Source organism: Hipposideros armiger, unplaced genomic scaffold (assembly GCF_001890085.2).
Source record: "Hipposideros armiger isolate ML-2016 unplaced genomic scaffold, ASM189008v1 scaffold_27, whole genome shotgun sequence".
Lineage (NCBI taxonomy): Eukaryota > Metazoa > Chordata > Mammalia > Chiroptera > Hipposideridae > Hipposideros > Hipposideros armiger.
In genome coordinates this window covers 1,454,161-1,473,333 of record NW_017731377.1, presented here as the reverse complement: position 1 = coordinate 1,473,333, position 19,173 = coordinate 1,454,161, and the positions used below count along the sequence as shown (strand labels likewise).

The 19,173-nt window shown below is 40.9% G+C and overlaps 1 protein-coding gene across 7 annotated transcripts in view; it reads right to left on the bottom strand.

Moving 5' to 3' along the window:
• Window positions 1-19,173, bottom strand: part of EXTL3 (exostosin like glycosyltransferase 3) — a 121,348-nt gene that overhangs the window by 27,425 nt on the left and 74,750 nt on the right. For 3 of the 7 annotated variants that reach the window (XM_019636152.1, XM_019636151.1, XM_019636157.1), the window contains exons 2-4: window positions 17,296-17,562; window positions 10,759-10,851; window positions 6,077-8,708 (exon numbers count right to left, since the gene is read on the bottom strand). In XM_019636152.1, coding sequence (XP_019491697.1) covers window positions 6,077-8,224 — 2,148 coding nt within the window. In that variant the 5' untranslated portion in view covers window positions 8,225-8,708; window positions 10,759-10,851; window positions 17,296-17,562. The remainder of the gene's footprint in view (window positions 1-6,076; window positions 8,709-10,758; window positions 10,852-17,295; window positions 17,563-19,173) is intronic. The other 4 variants (XM_019636154.1, XM_019636156.1, XM_019636153.1 and 1 more) reach the window with 2 other exon arrangements.

The following is a 19,173-nucleotide window of genomic DNA, read 5'->3' as shown; positions in this document are numbered from 1 at the left end:
TAATTTATTAATTGAGTGATCTAAAGCAATAAAATTCTCAGTCTCAGATTCCTTACTTTGAATTAGTAAAAAGAATACATATAAACTAAGAGGAGGGAGGCATTCCCTAAAGAATTGATTTGCTGCATTTAGGAAATCATTTATGTAATATGACTTTAGCAATTCTTTATACATCTATAATTTCTGCTATTATTTTCTAATTCCTGGTAGCTTTCTTTCATATTCAGCCAATTCTCAAACAGAAAAAGAGAGCCATAGCATTAGCCACCAAGTCATTAATTAAAATACTGTTACACACACACACACACACACACACACAAACACCCCACCCAGATATACCAATACCTAGTGAAGTCTACTCGACTTTGTGCACAATCGTGGATCTAGAGAAACTAGACAAGGCTTTTCCTGTTAGCTTTGCTTAGAAATCACAATTTTAGGAAATTATCATCTGATACAGTCAAGCAATATTTTTAAAAGTAGAGTGGGCACAGATTAAAAATAAAAGCATATCAATGTTCTATGGAATAAGCCTTAGAATTATCTCTACTCTTGCCTGAGGTCTAGCCAAAAGTAAAGCTTTTAACAGCCCAATTGGCAGAGACCCAAGTCTGAATAGTAATAATTCCAAGTTTACTACACAGCCAATTTTTCTTTTTCCCTTAGTAGACTACTAGAGAAATAGTATTAAAATCACTACCCTGCCATGGCATTAAGTTCCCCAAACAGAACTCTCCGTTTTAAGGGCTGGGAGGGAAAAGGGAAGTGAAACAGAATCTCTGTATTTCTATAGTTTTCATTTGGAAAAAAATGAAATTCTTTTCCAAAATTTTTTCCAAAATGAATTGGGGCCTTACCACTTCCACAGGCTTTGGAATCTACTTATCTCTGAACTCACCATCTCCACCACTACTGCCCTGGTCCAAGCCGCCAACACCCCTCATCTAGGCTACAGCAATAGCCTCTGAACTGTTTCTGCTCTTCCCCCCATAGTTCCACAGATATATTACTCCCTGCTCAAAACCCTCCAATGGCACCCTAACACACGTGAAATAAAATCTAGACTCCTTACCATGACCTATATGGTCCTGCATGTGCTGGCCTCTGCCTTCTCTAAAGTTCTTTCAAACTCTCCCCTCAATCACTCCACCCCAGATACACTGGGTATTCTGGCCGTGTTTTGAACAAGACAAGCTTCTTACATTTGCCATTCTCTGCATGTTCCCCCAGAATTTCCATGCCCCATCTCTCACTTCATTCAAGCTTCTGCTCAAATGTCACCTCTTCAAAGAGGCCTTCCCAGGCACCCTGTGTAAATCAGCTGTACCCATTATGGAGAAGAGAAATAAAGAATCAGGGGACTGGCTGTCACAAGACTGAGAAATGAGTATCTAGTGTAAAGACGAGCGATATTTTGAGTGAGCAAGACTGCAGTGTTAATACTAAAAGATGTCCCCTTCCTAAGAGCCCAAAGTTTTAAAACTCAAAGAGAAAGGAATTTGACATTATCATTTCCACAGAATGCTCCCACAAGGCCACAGTATTTATTACTATTGGGTTGTTGGAAAAGTCATGACGCATTTTTGCAACGAAAAACATAGAAAAATATGTCATGACTTTTCTGACAACCCAATATTTTCCAGAATATAAAGCAGAGCGAGGAAGATGTGTTAACTGGTCAGAATAAAGTAATGACTTGATCCAAAAGTCTGAGTGAGACTATGACTCAACCAAAGACACTTGAAGGTTTCCGCTTCCGTGATGGCTGAAGAAGCTCCTGCCAGACCCCATCCTCCTACAGATGGCAACTCCAAACTCTGGACAAAAATATCAAACAAACAAACAAACAAAACCAACTACCTGAAGGCACTAGACAGTGAACAGAGGTGGCAAGTTATAGATGGGGGGCTGAAATTTAGGATAGTTCCTAACATGGGGAGAATCACTATTGCTTTTACCTTGAGAGTAGGCCAGAGTTGGTACCACAAAGGACAGTTTAAACTCACATACACCCAAGTCTTTCTAGCCTGGGGAATAAGATGGAAGATTTTGGGGCAACCACCGCCCCTTGGAAAGAAAGGAGATTCCAGAAAGGAGAGAGCCAGGTAGGGGGCAGCTCCAAGTTCTGTGTACAAACTGCCCAGTCTCTGGCCCACTCCTCTAAACCACACATACTTGGGTAAGCAGACCAGCTAAAGTCTAAACTAATTGCCTGTTAAAACTAAAATATCAATACTTTTCAGGAAATAAAACAAAATCCAGTCTTCACAACATAATATTCACAATATATAGGGTTTAATACAAAGTTGTCTAATGTACAAAAAACCAGGAAAACATGACTCAGTCCTCAAGAAAAAAGAAAATCAATTAAAATAAATCCCCAAATGACCTATATGTTGGAATTAGCCATTAAAATAGACAAAGATGTTAAAGTAGTTATCATAACTACGCTCAATGAATACTCAAAATAAAAAGGGGGAATCTCAGCAGAGAAACAAACTACTATTAAAAAAAAAAAAAGGAAATTTTATAACTCGAAAATACCATATCTAAAATTTCAAACTGACTAAACTAGCTTAAATGACTAGCTTAACAGTAGATACAAAAGTCAGTGACGTTGATGATAAGAGCAACAGAAATTATTGAAACTTGAGGAGAAAAAAAGATTTTTAAAAATGAACAGAGCCACTGAGAACTGTGGGGCATCAGAATGTCTAATATGCATATAATGGAGTCCCCAAAGGAGAGGAGGGAGAAGAGGGAAAGGCAAGTGGCAGGAAAAAATATCTAAATGATGAATAAAAATGTCCCAAAATATGATGAAAAACATAAACTGACAGACTGAAGCAACTTAGTGAACGCCAACAAGAATACAAATCAAAGAGAACCATGCCAAGGCATATCATACTCAAACTGCTGAAAACCAAATAGAAGGAAAAAACCTTGAAAGCAGCCAGAGAAAAACAACACATTACATACAGGGAAACAAAAATTTGAAAACCACTGATATCTTGTCAGAAACTATGGAGGCCTGGAAACAGTAGAACATCTTCAAGATGAATGAAAGTGATAGTCCCATCCCCACGCTATGAAGGGTGTTTTTCAAGACTAGCCTTCAAATCCCTTGACACAATACTACTCCCCATTTTCTTCCATTAGACAGTCTTTATTGTTACACTCTAGGAGCTAAGAAACCTGATTCAACTGTTTGCAAAATGGGCAAGAGACAGACAGCAAGCAGTCACCTACCATCACCACCTCTGTTCAGAAGCCACACACCATTTAGATGAGACATCTACTTCAGCTGGTGGCACTACCCCGTTCTCTGAGTGGAATCCTGTCACTCTGCCCTATCCCATTGGAACCGAAATTCTCTTTACATAAAGCATTTGGGGCAGGAGTATCCAGGAATGGTGGCAGTGAAGGACCACATTTACTCTAAGCCAGATCCGATGTGTTTCCCCTTTGTTATGTAAGTAACAGTAAAGAACGTGGAATTTTAATATATGAGCATAAATCCCAGTACGTATGCCTAAGACAGTCTCCCTCTACTCAAACACCTAGGGCTCAACAGATTTCATAGCCCACAAGTATCCCGCATTTATTCCTACGGCTCACATGAAAATCAGGGCATAAGAGAAGCACAACTGCCCAGCAGTTTCTGGAATGGCATGTGGGTTACTGGGTTGATTCATTCAGCTAATATGCCCATTTCAAAACATTTTCCCTCAAGGGCTGAAATCTGAGAGATTGCCTGGGAACCGACCTGCTGCTAATTTGATAAAGACCTGTTAACTATAATGTAATGGATAGGGTACGTCTGCATCCTAGGTGGAAAAACCACTCTGAGATGTCTCATAATAGCACCATTTTTCCACAGGAGAGCTGCCCGTCTCGCTTAGCCCTGATATCTGGGTAGTGTTGGCTCTCTGCCCAAGAGGTCAGCAATTCTGCTGCCCAGAAAACCTGCCTGTCTTAAACAGAAAGCATAGTCAAAATATTTAGAAAATGGAGTGAAATGCTCTAGTTTGAAACTGTTTCCTCTTTTTCAAAGAACTAGGAAAAAACTTGTATCACTAATATAAGTAAGTTATTCAAAATAGCCCCCATTTGGAAAGTTTCTGGCATTTTCCCTCTAGGCATTGTATTATTGCAATGAACTGCCCAGTAATCAAAGAGAACTACTTATTTCCCACCAGAGTTAAAAGAAAGGATTAGCTCTGGTAAGTTCTCGGACGAATTTCAGTCATTGTTAAGTGGGGTGGCATCAGCTTCTCTACATCCCTATCAAATTCAAAGAAAATTCAGGAAAAATGGAAAACAAAGGCTGCTTTATTATTCTATTTGAGCAGCATCTACCTTTCACAGAACACTTTTTTTTTTAATTTCAATTACATTCAGAAAGTTGTAACTGAGAAAGAAAAAAAGTGAAGCTTACTTAGGAAGAAGTCTACAAAGAAATCTCCCCATTTACAACACTTTTCTTGATATACAAGATAAATTCTGGGATCAAAAGCTTTTATGCAGTCTTTGAATCACCTCAGAGTATAAATTCAACTAAACGAAATACAAGAAAAGATTAGCCGCAGTCGTGAGCAAGTAGCAGCAGGAAGAAAGAAAATTTAAAACAAAGATTTATACAGGAAAAAGCAGGCGGTAACAGCTATGACACAAAGGGAAATTACAAAGAGGATACAAGAAGGCTTTATGGGTGAAGAGAGCTAAAGCTGTCCGTCACACAGGCGGAACAGCCATACTGTCTCCCATTTCCATTGACATGAAGGGATAAACAGAGTCAGGTAGTGACTGGACACCTTTCTAGATTCCGTACTTCTAGTATCTTACAGTAGATTCCTCTTTAATCATGAAGTCAAAGAATTAATTAACTTAGCAAAACCCACAAAATGACTATTTAATCCCAGGTCTATATCTCTCTCCAAAACTCTTACTTTTCTATTACACCATGCTGCCGCTTGGAAAATATTTCACAAGCATTCGTTCCTCTATGAAATAAAATTTTTGAAAAACTGGTCTAGCCCGAATATTCCCCTTCCAGACAGATTCTTCCTAAAAACTACACTAATATTCTTAAGCAAGCTTCTAGCAATGCATGGCCCATTCAGACCTCTGCCTTCTTTGCTACCTTTTTCTAGAAAATACCTATGTTGTAGGGTAAGTAGTTGGTTTAAGACTTGCTTTAAGGCCTCACATTGAAGAGAAATGGGTTATCTCCTTCTAGACTGTCAAATTTACATCAGAAGGTGGATAAATAAAAGTACTCAGAACTAAAGCCCTATCCTGCAGAGTTGGCTATATTTTCCTATAAAATACAGTATCCTGACCATGACAGATGGAATAATGAATGAGAAAGAACCTGCAAGAGACTTCAGAAAAGGTTCAGGATCTCCACTTCCCAAGTATGAAACCCTGACTCCAGTCTTCCAAAAGACTTCTGTAATATACTAGTAAATGACACAGGTCTTCTTCCTAAATGCTTTGGAAGGTGATTAAAACTGCAGCTTCTGGAATCAGACATACCAAAGCTCAGCTCCTCCATTACTAATCATGACCTTGGCCAAAATAATTAACCTCTCTAAGCCTCAGTTTCCAGAGATACAAAATGAAGAAATCACAAAAGATAATAAGTTCTATAAAGGCTAAATTATAGTGCTTAGATCATAAGTGCTTCTTAAATGTTAGCTTTTCATCATTTGCATCATCAACATGTTTGTTATGATACAGAAGTCTATGGGGTAACTGACAGGGTTTCATAAACCTTCCTGGGGCCAGTATCAATTTCAGTTTTGGAGAGTCTTAGAAGATTTCGGGAGTAGCAAAGATGAAACTGGCAAGGCCTGAAAGGACTGAAAAAGCAGCAAGCCGAAATTCATGGGGAAAGACTCTGTACAGGTTAAAACAAAAAAGTGTGTGTGTTTATATATATAAATATATGTATACTATCTATATATGGGGGGGAGGGAGGTATATATCTATACATCTACACATCTATATAGAAAAGATATTAAGAATGAAATCTAGCTCAGGCAGTGAAACAAACTGCTCGTTTTGCTATTACCATGATGGGGACGCCAATGTCAGGCCACAGAAGGTCCTCCGATGGTAGCTTGGGAGAATTCCACACCACCACCACCTTGTTCAGGTACGGGAGGCCATTCAATCTCTCTAAAGAGTTCATAAGCACTTCCTCCCGCTCATAAGTCAACATCACTACCGTGAACTGCTCTCGTGGAACATTGCCTCCAAGTGCTGCCTGAAACTCCTTGCCAGAACCCCCGGCGCCACCACCAATCGGCCGAAATCCAGTCCCTGAGCCCAAGAATTTGGCCTCTGAGGGCAACACAGGGTCAAAGGGTGTGTGGGGGAAAAGATGGAAAGGCCCCGGAGCAGAATTCCAGCTGCGGTAAAAGTCAGTGACAGTCAAAGTGAAGTTGCGGAGGTATCTGGGTGAGGCATAAGGCGGCTCAGTTTCCACTGGCCCCAGGTCCAGGTCCCCATTGTCGGCCATGTTGGGGTCGGTCCCCGCCGCCTTGCCTGAACGGTGGGGGATCTCAGCTGCCGCCTCCTCCTGGATGGGAGCCGCTGGGATCTGTATGCGAGTCCTAATCATAGCCAGCACGGTATTGAAAATACTGTCGGCGGTCGAGAAATAAGTCTCCCAGAGAAAGCGGCCTTGCCGCCTCATAGCTAGCAGGTCACTGTCCGAGAGGCTGCGTAACAGGAAGTGGACCTCGGTGACCCGCGGCTTGGGCACCACCAGGGCTGCCTCGTTCCACTGCAGCATGTCCTGGTAGGGAAGCTGTACTTGCTCACCCAGCACAACTGGGACAGCACCGACTTCCAGGGCCTCGAAGAGCCGGGTTGCACACCCAGAGGAAATAAGCAAGCGCGGGTCCCCAGGAGTGATAATGAGGGCAAAGGTGGAGAGCTTCAGTAACTCTAAGCGGTCCTCCCGCTCCCCACACAGGGCCCACTCAGTAGGCAGGCTGGCTTTCGGCGGGTTTTTGCAGGTAAATTCTACCAGGACCTGATCTAGCTTGCTGTCCTGTACAGCCTTTAGGGTGGCAATGATACGATCATCATAGTCAGCTGGAGGGTCACCCTCCATTTCTTCTTCAAAGGAGCGGGCCTCCTGAAGGCTGGATCGCAGTGATTCAATCTTCTCACCCTGGAAGGTGAAGAGATACTTCCGCTTGACTGGCACCTGCGGGGGGATTTCCATGAAGTTGGGCTCCGACATGGCGTGGACTAGCGGCGATACCACCAAGTCAAAGCCAGGTCTGTACTGGGCAGCGTAGAAAGTTGACTGGGCCACCATGGCACGGCCTGTGCTGACATTATAGAGCAAGTTCTGCGTATCTGACTTCCGCGACAGGTTGATGATAACGTGGTTGTGTCCATCTGTCCGCCAGTACGGTAGAGAATACAACTGCTTCTCGAGTTCAGCAGGCCGCAGCACTACTGGCTCCTGCATTTCTCCCACTAACATCACGTAGAGGCAGGCAATGTCCGCATTTTCCGTAACATAAACGTTGGCTCGTGCTGTGGCCTGAAAAGCCTGCTTGACCAAGGGATCCAGGTAGCTGCCAAAGGCAAACTGGTCACTGTCATAAACGTAGACTGGAAAACCAGAGGTAAGAGGGCAACGAGAATAATCGAAACAATTGTGCAGCCGGCAACCCCGTATGGCCTTTGGGGGAGGAAGGCCAGCGTCGTCCTTGTCTGGGAGCAATCGGATAGGCAGAGAAAGTTTGGGCTGATTCTGGGCCATCAGCTCCTTGTAAGAATGCTCAGTCTGGCTAATGACATTCTTAAGCTGAAGCAGGTCCTGCTTGGCATTTTCAATACTCTTCTTACAGGCTTCAATCTTCAGGTTCAGCTTAGCGATTTCACTGTTCAGCTCTTGACGCTTAGCTTCCAGCTGCAAGAGCTCTTCGCTTACAGACTCACGAATTCGGCAAAGATCCAGCACGTGCTTTACCTCGCACAGCTCATTACCGGCCCGTGGGCCAAAAATCCGCTTGCCGGCCTCATCGGCCTCATCCAGGGTGGTGAGATAATAGTGAGCAATGAGGGGGAAGAAAACCAGAATGATGAAGAGCGTAAAACTGAGCCACGTGAGTCGGATACGGTTGGACCAGCGTAACATACAGGTCTGACCTCCATTCCCCACTCCCCCATTCCGCAACATGGTATATCCTGTCATGAGTTCCTTTGTGGCTCTGGCCCCCTCTGATCACGGTGGGTCACTCGCCATAACCATGGGTGTCTATTAGACAAAATTCAATCTCTTTTCACTCGCACGTTTCCATAAGAGTTAGTGTGCTCCCTGTACAAGGCACCAAATAAAACGGAAATTTCATTTTCCTCAGCTGTAATTAAAATGGTCTCTGACCCTATTCCAGCAGACTTTTTTAAGTTCTGGTTGTTGACCAAAGAACATGTCCTTAATCTTTATTAAATGGTAAAAGGTACGACACTGTTGATGAGATGAAAAGGAGGAGGTCCCTGATGATGAAACCCAGGAAAAATAACCTGGAATTGGATAGACTTTTTCAACTGCCATAGCTCTTGCTCCTTGGTTTTGCTGACCAACACATATGCATAGTTACTATTCACAGTTATAGAGGAGCCTGTTAGGACCGAGCTAAATGCCAGCCTGTTACCGATGTCATTGCCAACAATCAAGCCTGCAAAAGAAAGAGAGCCGTGTCAGTCTTGAAGAGATTATGGTCAACAGCCTTGCCCTCCCCCAGTACATTTCTAGAAAATGTGTAAATCTTCTGAGATGGAACAATGGCTGGGACACTGGCTGTGTCTCACAGAACATTTTAAGTCCAATGTAGGTTTTGTTTGGTATGGGTATTTTATTTGTGATTAATAAGAAGCGGATAAGGATTAAGTGTCCAAAACCAGCTTCAGTTTTTACACACACACACTCACCCTTCTTTCTATTAAACTGGATATGGGGCAGCATTAGAGCCCTATAAAATGATGGATCAACTACAGTCAATAGAGGGCAACGATGTTTGCAACAATTTGTTATTCTAGACTTGGGCATCATCTTTTAGATGAGGAGAAGCACATCCTTGCAGCTATGTTCATTCATAACATGAAAGTCCCCTTTTGAACTGCTGAAAAAAAAGACTCTGTAAGAAGCTCAATTTTTTAAATTCAGAGTTGAAAAGAGCTGAATAGAATTCTTTTGAGCTTTACCCAGTAATAAATGCAATAATCCAGAGACAAAATGTATTTTTCAGTTTGCTTCTCATTTATCTTCTGTTAGGAGACATTGTGTGCTCTTTCTTAAAATAAAAATAGTAACTTGGTCTTTTAGGAAGAATGCTTAGAAATGAGGGGCATTATTTTTTATCCTTTGGAGACAGGTTTGCTATCACACCTTATGCCTCAGTTTCCTAATCTCCCAAAATGGAACTAAATAAGTGTATGGAGAGAACAATATATTGTGTTGCTATGAAAATAAAGGATGGGGATTGTGAGGGTACTGGAGGCTAACACATCTGGAAACAACAGTCCCAGGGCCATTCTCTTCCCAAACTTTATCACAGGCTACAAAAGCTTTGCATTTGCTTTCCCCTCAAACTCAGCATATCTGGAATTGAATTCATAATATTCTGTGCCCAAGAATACTCCCAATTTCTTTCATTCATTTCCCCCAAAAAAGCATTTACTATACTCTTCAAATGTCTAAGACATGCTTAGTAAAACTGTGGGAGAATCTAGACTGTAAGACACTTCTTGGGCCGGCCGAATGGCGCATTGGTTAAAAGCTGGCTTGGGATGCCAGCTCTGAGCAGCAGAGCCCCGGTTCGGATCCCATATGAGGGCGACACTGCCCTCTACAGCTAAGATGGCGAACAACAGCTCGACCTGAAGCTGGGCTGCCATGAGTCGCCAGCAACGGCGTAGGCTGCAGCCCCTGCTGCAGTAGGCTTCCATAAGCTACCATGTGTGGCCGGCAGCCAGCGTGAGCGGCCAGCAGCTGGTGTGAGCTGTCAAGAGCTGCTGTGAGTGGCCGTCCAGAAGCCGGTGACTGATCTGCCTCACCCTGGAAAAGCGCAATGATTATACCAACATGGGCCAGTGAAGCAATGACCTCCACTAGACTGAAGAACAAAAGGACAGCAACTTGTCTGTTCCCCTTCCCCGATTCCCCAACACTGTTCTCTTCCCCCAATTCCCCAATAAAATCTTTAAAAAACAAAAACAAAAACACTCCTTGATCTCATAGAATTTCCTTTAGCCCAAGAGATAAGATACAAACAAACAGCAAGGGTACTCCTACAAGACAGTATAAAATAAGTAGTGCTTCACAGATAATCATTCTCTCCAGCTTCTACCTTTGTTAAAGATGTATAACTATTAAAGGTTTGATTGTCTTCTCTCCCTTTAAATAAAAAAAATGTTGATGACAATGTTACCGAAAGGCTTGAGTAAGTAGAACAAGAGATAAGGACAACAAACACGGAAAAATATTGACCGTGGAAAAACCTACATCTGGATGATCTAAACTTGGATAATTAACAGCTGACCAAATATCCCAAAGAATGGAGGTCAATATTTAAAGCATTATCCTTTTAATTCAAATGTTAAAACCTCTTTTTGTCTTTAAAAGACTATTCTCTGCATTTATGATCAAATCGTAAGAAAGAAAGAATGGAGTGGAGGAAAAAAAGAAGGTGTAAGCAAGGCAATGCAGCTGATTCATTCCCTCCTTACCATATATGTCAGGATCCTTCCTTTCTCTGACTTATGCTGCATTATATTTCAGTATATAATTTCTTGAAATAGTGAATTCTGGAGCTTGCTGTCCTGATAGAAAATAGAAAAGTGGCATGCTATTAGAAAAATACACAATACTGAAGGTGCTAGCCAAGAATTTATTTACTCTCCACTATGAAAAGGCTTCCCCCTATTATATAAGGGGACCACAAAATTTAATGTCCAAAGAGAGACACTCTTTCAAGTGAAAAGGGTACTATTAATAATACACTGAGACAACAGGCATAAATTGGCATGCTCGCACGACAACCATCCAGACACAGGGTTACCTACTTACGTGCTCTAAGCAAGAATAAACCAAAACACTAAAATAAAGAAAAGTCCTTACCTTTTAAAAGTGTATACTGCAATATTTATAGAGGAAACAATTTATCTGGAAATAGCTTAAAAAATAAACAGGGTGAGGATGGTGAGCAGTGTTTGGAGATACAGATTAAGTAAGATTAGCCGTGAGCTAACTGTTGTTGATACTACTATGCTCTCTGATTTTACATGTTGGAAATTTTTCCTATTAAAAACTAAAAAATATATTGCATGGAGTCTAAACAAAATGTTTTTAAAAATCCATCTGGAGACTGACAATACTTAATCTAACATTATTGCTGGTGCTACCCACTTATATATAAACAGAGCTGGAGGTAGAAACAAATGTTCTATCGGAAACCAGTATTTCAACAATGATTCAAAAGAATTTATCCCCATCAGGTTCCATTTCTTTTACTGGAAAAAGGCAAAAGTGTCATGAATGTCCAGTAGCATGAGCTTTCTTTTGTAAACAGCTAATTAAATTATTTCAAGCACAAAAGAAAAAGAAAACCCTCAGAATATCTTCTATCATTCTCTGGAAAATGTCAATGAAGGTACTAAGATCTAGAAATGTCACTGAAACATTGAAAAGGAGCAATCCCCAGAGATTTTTTTACTCCAATACTATAAGACTTATTATTCCTCAGTCATCTGCCACAGCATTGAATGCCTAATGTGTCAGCCTGCCCCCTACAATGCATTCAACACTCAACAACCAGAAGCATCTTAACATGAATTAGAGGGGCAGCCGGTTAGCTCAGGTGGTTAGAGCGCAGGCTCATAACACCAAGGTTGCCAGTTCAATTCCCACGTAGGTCAAGGAGCTGCGCCCTCCACAACTAGACTGAAGACAACAACTTGACTTGGAGCCGATGGGTCCTGGAATAACACACTGTTTCCCAATAAAATTTCTTAAAAACAAAACAACATGAATTAGCCCATGCCTCTCCCCTCCTGAAGCCTTTCAATGGCTCTCCTTTCCGTTGTGCTGCCAGATCCTTCATAACCGGCTCCTGAACACCTAACTAACTTCATGTGCCATCACTGTTCCACTTGCTCACTCAGCTTTAGCTACACCTGCCTCCTTTCAATTCCTCCACAACACCACGCTCTCGACTGCCTCAGAACCTTTATACAATACTTGCTGTTCTTTTAGTCTCAAATGCTCTTCCTCCAACTCTTCTCTGGTTGATTCTTTCTCATCGTGCAGACCTTACCATTGATGTTCCCATTTAAAGTAGCCTTTCTAATCCCTTGACACTGTGAAGAAGAGACTTCTATGATGTGATCGCTATCTGTCCCGGAGCCGGACCTGGCCCCGAGTGGAGGTTACTTTCTGCAAACCCCACTTAGAAACTGATCGTGACTGATGTTCATTCTGACATAAATCAGCACCCCTCCCTTGCCTCCTGCTACGTGCTGGTTCCTTGAATAGGTCGTTGTGCTGACGTGGACAAGCATGTAAAGTAATTTCTGTACGTGGTAGCATTCCCGTGCTAGTACCAGTGATCCCCCCCACTCCACCCTATGTAATTCTTTGGCGCCTGCAAGCAGCTCGGGGATCCATTTCGTCTTGCACCTGCCCAAGTCATGCTTCGTATGTAAGTTTCCCTTAATAAACTCTATGAATTACTAGACTGGAGCAGCCAGTCTCTTTCTTCAATCTTTCCCTGACCTCCACTTTAGAGGTAGATTTTCAGTCCCGGGGATTTTTCCCTGGGTCTGCGTGTACTAACAGACACCTTCTGGCATCGACCTATTGATTCCCTTTACACTATCTTTCCATTTATTTGTTACCTACCTTCCCCTATCAAAACCTAGTCCTTAAGGGCAGAAGCCTTGTCGGCTTGGATTACTGCTGTATCACCAGTACCCAGCACAGTGTCTGGGACAGTGCAAGTGCTGTATAAGTAAGTATCTGTTAAATAAATGAATTATATCACTGATCACTTCCTCATTCTACAAACTCTCAATTTTCTCCCTGATTTCCCATGAAACCATCCTCTCTGGCATTACCCATTTTCCTGACTCATTCTCCGCTGTGTTTTGCTAGTCTTCCTCCTGCCTCACATAGAAAGCACTCCCCAGGGCTTTCAACACCATCTGGTAATGAATCCATTCACTGGAATGGCTTCAAGCCCCAAAGCTACTACTCTAACCTCAGCCTTTCTGCTTTTGTACTAGTAGGCCCAGTGTTTCCAACTCCCTAAAGGACACCTCTCCAAGGATACATCATGGTTACTTTGCGATTGCAAATGTTTCCTCCTTCCAGTAACTTTCAGTTCTGCCCATGAGGCTACACTCTTCCAATCTTACAAACTAGAAACAATGTGATATACAGGAAAGAGTACAGACCCCAGAGCTAGCCAGCCCTGGATCAAATCCCAGCTTTGAAAGCTATTAGATGGTCAATTAACCATTCTGAAATGCAGCTTCATCAATAAAAAGGCAACAACACTCATGTTCAGGATTGTTATAAAAATTAGAGACAGTAAATACAAAAATGCCTGTACAGCATCTGATATAGAGTAGGCTTTTTTATATGCCTGCCTATGTATATGTAATATACTATATATATTACATGTATATATTATATATAAGTTGTATGACCTAGCTCTTGAGTTTTGTCATTATTGGCTGATATTTTAGCTCCACTTGTTTTTATGTTCTCAATATTAGCCTTTATTATTTTTAATAGAATTCCTGCTTGCTTAGATTCACCCACATATTTAACCATTTCCTTACTCAGAATTCCACTCCTTTTTGCATTTATTCCCTTCCCTCTGGTTGTTTCCTTTTCCCTGACTTAGTTCCTTCAGTGGAAGTCCGTTGGTGGTAAACTGTTTTCATGTGAAAACAATTAATTTTATCCCTAAATCTTCAATAATGATCTAGCTGCGTGAACAATTCTAGGTGAACAATTCTTTTCCACCAACACTGAAGAATGTTCTGGGTTCCATCAGTGCTGTTGAGAAGTGACACATCAATCTATTGGGTTGCCAGAAGTCATGACACATTTTTGCAATGAAAAACAGAAAAAATACGTCATGACTTTTCCAACAACCCAATAATTATTGTACCTTGTGGATAATCTGACTTTTCATTCTGGTTATATTTAAGATCTTTTCATCTTTGGGGTTCTACATGTGTCTACATGTGGAATTTGGTGTGGGGGATGCTCAGGACTCATTGAACTTTCTGACTCTTAAGATTCATGTCTTTTACTAATCTAGAAAATTCTCAGCCATCATCTCTTTGAATATTGCCTGTCCCTCGTTTTCTTCTTTTGAACAATTAACTATAGATGACTAGGTGTCTGTCAGAACTCTTCTTTTCATTCTCCATGCCTTTAAACCTCTCTTTTATATTTTCTCTTTGTCCTTTGTGCTACCTTCAGGAAATTTCCTCAGATCTATCCAGTTTAGAGGTTACGAAATTTTTTCAGTAATGAGCCAGAGAGTAAATATTTTAGGTTTGGGGGGGGGGGTCACACACAACATATGTAGAACATTTTCTTTTGTCTTTAAATATATATATATTTATATTCATATATATATACACACACACACACACACACACACACATATATATATATATATATGAATAAAATTTCCTTTAAAAATGTGAAAACCATTTTTACCATGCAGGCTATACGAAAACAAGCCTCAACTCAGATTTACCCCACAAGCCACAGTTTGCCAACTCCTGATCTACTTCATTAATCTATCTTCTATGTCTAACCTGCAGTTTATCCTTCCTATTTGGTTTTAATTTCAGTAGCTATGTTGCATTTGCAGACGCTCTATTGGCTCTTTTTTTTTTATTTGCCTTATTTTTATGATAGCACCTATTCTTTCTCACGTTTTCTATTCCTTCTCTTCGTGTGTTTAGTTTGTTCTATTAGCTGATCCTTGCTCACAGAGAAATGGTGGATTGTTTCCTCACATGCTTTATAATTCTGTCTTGAGTTCATTTTTGGTAGTCTTATTTCTGGAAAATCCATGTGGTCTGGATTGAGGATATAGGCCTCTAAAACAGTTTCTGTTTTCCAGATACCTCTGTCACATTATCAGCCTTAGGCCACTTTTTATGTCAGTTTTCAACCTGGAGATTCCCCCAGACCCTACAGGTATTGTAAATTCGAACAATTTGTAAACGTGAACAAAATCCCTATGAAGGGAAACTTATGGTCATGAGTTCTCAATGGACATGCCTTTCACCAACCAATCCAGGATCCATGCTAAGAAAGACACCTCTGTGTGCTCACGGGCAGATTTTTTCTACTCTATCTACCGTATTTGCCGGCGTATAAGACGACTGGGCGTATAAGACGACCCCCTAACATTTCCACTCAAAATACAGAGTTTGTTATATACTCGCCGTATAAGACTACCCCCTCTTCCGCACACCTTCCACACACCAAATAAAAGGTAAAACAATATCAGATTTGATTTGGCCCACTGAAGTGCAAACAAGCGTACTGTATTTCGTGTCACCACATAACCGTTTTGGCGATGTTGAGCCACCATGTCTGCTACATGTTTTTCAAGTTCTGGCCAGTATGGGGTGCCTCTTCTTAATGCACACTTACCCCTTGGCATACTCTTTAATGCTTTCTCATTTGATTTCCAGTCCCGAACCATCTTTTCTGTTACTCCATATTGTCTTGCAGCAGCACAATTATTATTTTCCTTAGCAAAGTTTATAACTTTCAGTTTAAAATTTGCATCATACTTCTTTCTTTTGGCTGGTGCCATGATAGGGATGATAGGGGTTTGACTGGTCGACATTTTCTATGCTGTACTGTACAATGGTGCAGTATTGTGGTTGGCTGTTGGCTGTATACAAAGCCTGATTTGATTGGTCCCTGCTCCCTGTTTGCCCGCCCTGTCACTATAGCAGTCTGGTCCACCCTTGCATCAGCATCTCCCTGGGACCTCACTAGTGTGCAAGTGCGAGCTCTTCAACATTCTAACAGGCACCATGATAGCGCAAAATCGCAAATCTTCAATGCATATGTAAAGAAATATACGGTAACCCGAATTTACCACACTCGCAAAATCGCACACAGCCGACCATACACCCAGTATGGTATCGCGATTCGCGATTTTGCGCTATCATACTGGGTGTATGGGCGGCTGTGTGCGATTTTGCGAGTGTGGTAAAATCGCATAACAGCAAAATCGCATAACAGCCGAGCATACACCCAGCAGCGCTGCTGATGCCTGAACGGTATGTGGAATGAAGTGGGCGGGCATCGGGAGGCCACTATGGCACGGGGCAAGCACTATGGGCAGTCTATCTGAAGTGTACCTGGCGTATAAGACGACCCCCCACTTGGAGGCATATTTTTCAGGGCCAAAAAATCGTCTTATACGCCGGCAAATACGGTACTCCTTTAATGAACGTCCAACTCTCTGAAAACCCATAACCTTCTCTGGTGTCTCTGTTCTAACACTCACAGGCCCAAGGCTTTTTCTCTTGTCTCTGTGGACACTAATATGCAAGTTACTAAGACTGGCAAACAGCCTATGGGGCTGTCACATCAGGCTGCTCTTCAGATGCTTTTTCAATCCCCAACCTCCCCTGTCCTCACCCCACTTTATTTTAATGAAGATTTACCTTTCTTCCTTGAGAGCACAATATGCATTCTGTATGTAGCAGGGGATTTTTTATATTTATCTAGTCTGCTATTTTACCAAAACCACAGACCTCTTCCAGTCTTCTATGCATGAATAAACATACTTAAAAAGAGGGGATAGCTTGTGTTCTTGTTTGTAACCTTTTTTCCACTTATATCAAGAACAGTCTAACATCCCACATCATTAAACATTCTACTACATGATCATTAATAGTTGACTATCATCCCACAATACAGAAAGACCATAATTTAACCAATCCCCTTTTGTTAAGACATTTGTTTCCAACTTTTTATTATTGTAATCAATGTTATAACAACTATTCTTGCAGCTATCTTTGCACACATCCATGGTTATTTCCCTAGAAAGAACTTTTTAACATAAAATTGTGGGATCAGGGCAAGAATATCTTACCATTTTTTAAATTATTGTCTATTAGAATGATCCCTTATTCTCCCACCAGCAATACAGAAAGCATCCGTTTCCCAATAACTCACCAGTAATGGTGACAGAAGTGGTTATTACTCACCAAGTACCTCTCTGCTCCCCTACATTGATTGCTCTTTCTGCCTTACAGTTTGGTTGGAGCCATAAGGCTAGCTCTTGCCAAAGGGAATGTGAGTAGAAGTAATGTGTCATTTCCAGTACAAGGCAGGTAAGCACAGGTATGGACTCTTCTGCCTGCCCACCACCAGAGAGACTGAAAGCAAAAAACTCTAAAGCTTGGAGTGGCAAGATAGAAGCAATCCAGATCCCTGAGTCACCATTGGAGGAGAGCCATCCGACCCACACGGAACTGTGAAGTGAGATAGAAATAAACTTTTGTTAAATCACTAAGGTTTCTGAGTCGACAGTTGAGGTTAAGCATTAATTAACCAAATTAATCCAACTGGATGTCATTTTTTAAATATAATTTAGCTTTATTTCTAAAATTGCGTTTAAATATAATTTAATATTCTGACTAGAATTGAAATGCAGTAACTTAAATATGTTTTTAGTGTCTTCCTTGGAAAATATTAGGCTATTTCAGAAATCAAATTTGATGCCAAAAATTAATCTGTATCTGATCTCATTATTTTGGGAAGAATACTATCAAAACACACTAACATCCATTAGTTTGGAGAGTGATGATGGTGTATAGGAAAATAACCTAAAAACTATCAGCATGAAATACCATACCTTTGTATTTATTATGTTTATTATTATTAACACATCCACCATCCAAAACTGATTGAAAATTCTCTTTTTGCATATACACAGCAGGCACCTGTGTATAAGGATGTGCCCTTTAAATTAGCTAAGTATTTGGCCATTATCCTTGTTCAAAACAGGTCACCTCTGATGAATTTATGTAAAAACATACTTAATGTCATTTTTTAACTTGACAGTTTAATAGATCAAATGTCATTCTATTGTTTTAATTTACCCTCCTTTATTATTGGAGGTCAAACAATTTTTGTTCATTGAGTATCCGTATTTCTCTTTTCCCACATCACCAGTTCATGTGTTTTGCCAATTTTTCTATTTTTAAAACTGCTTTTTTATCACATTAGTTCCCCATTTATGTCATTCTTCTGCCTTACTTTCAAGATCCTCATAATCAAGGTTTGCTATACGCATCCACCCTACTTAAAATATGCCACACATGTTCAATTCATGACTCTTTCCAGCGCTGCCCCAAAGCACAGAACAAGACGCATCCAGTGGTGGTGGTCTTTCTCCAATTCCCCACACACACACACTCACTTCCACAACAGGCTCCCTGACAGATACTTGGAATGGCATTCCTCCTTTTTTCCATTTATCCACTTATTCTCTGGAGCTGTTTTTAAAAGTCTTACCTCTTCATAAAGTTTCCTCCAACTGCACTGGATTTTTTAACTTCCTAAACTCCCAATATCAGGGGATTCAGAACTTAACTGTTCTTAGTTTCATTTAAGTAATTTATTTCTCTCCAGCTGGATTAGAAACTCCTTATAGAAAGACACTATTTTTCTCAACACTTTTAAAATCCCTCTACAGAATACCAGAGTTCTGGGTACCACTGCTCAATTAACAATGATGGTTGAAAGTCTTAGTTTATATTTTCATTCTCAATCAAGTTCAAGATTTAGAACCTATGCAGTATTGGTTCAAGGAAAATACACATTGTAAAGTAAAAAGAGAATTTCATATTTAGCAGGATGCTTGAAGGCCACAGGTTGCGGCTAGACTGTCTGGCTCAGGACTCGGCACAGCTTTGAGAATTTAGATATTGTACATAATTTCCTCCTTATAGTGATGCTGAAAATCCCTACCTACCTCCAGGGTTATTGTGGAGATCAATATTATAGATGAAAAAATTTGTAAGACACAGCTAAAGCAGTGCTGAGAGGAAAATCTACGTGTGAAATGCTTACATTAGAAA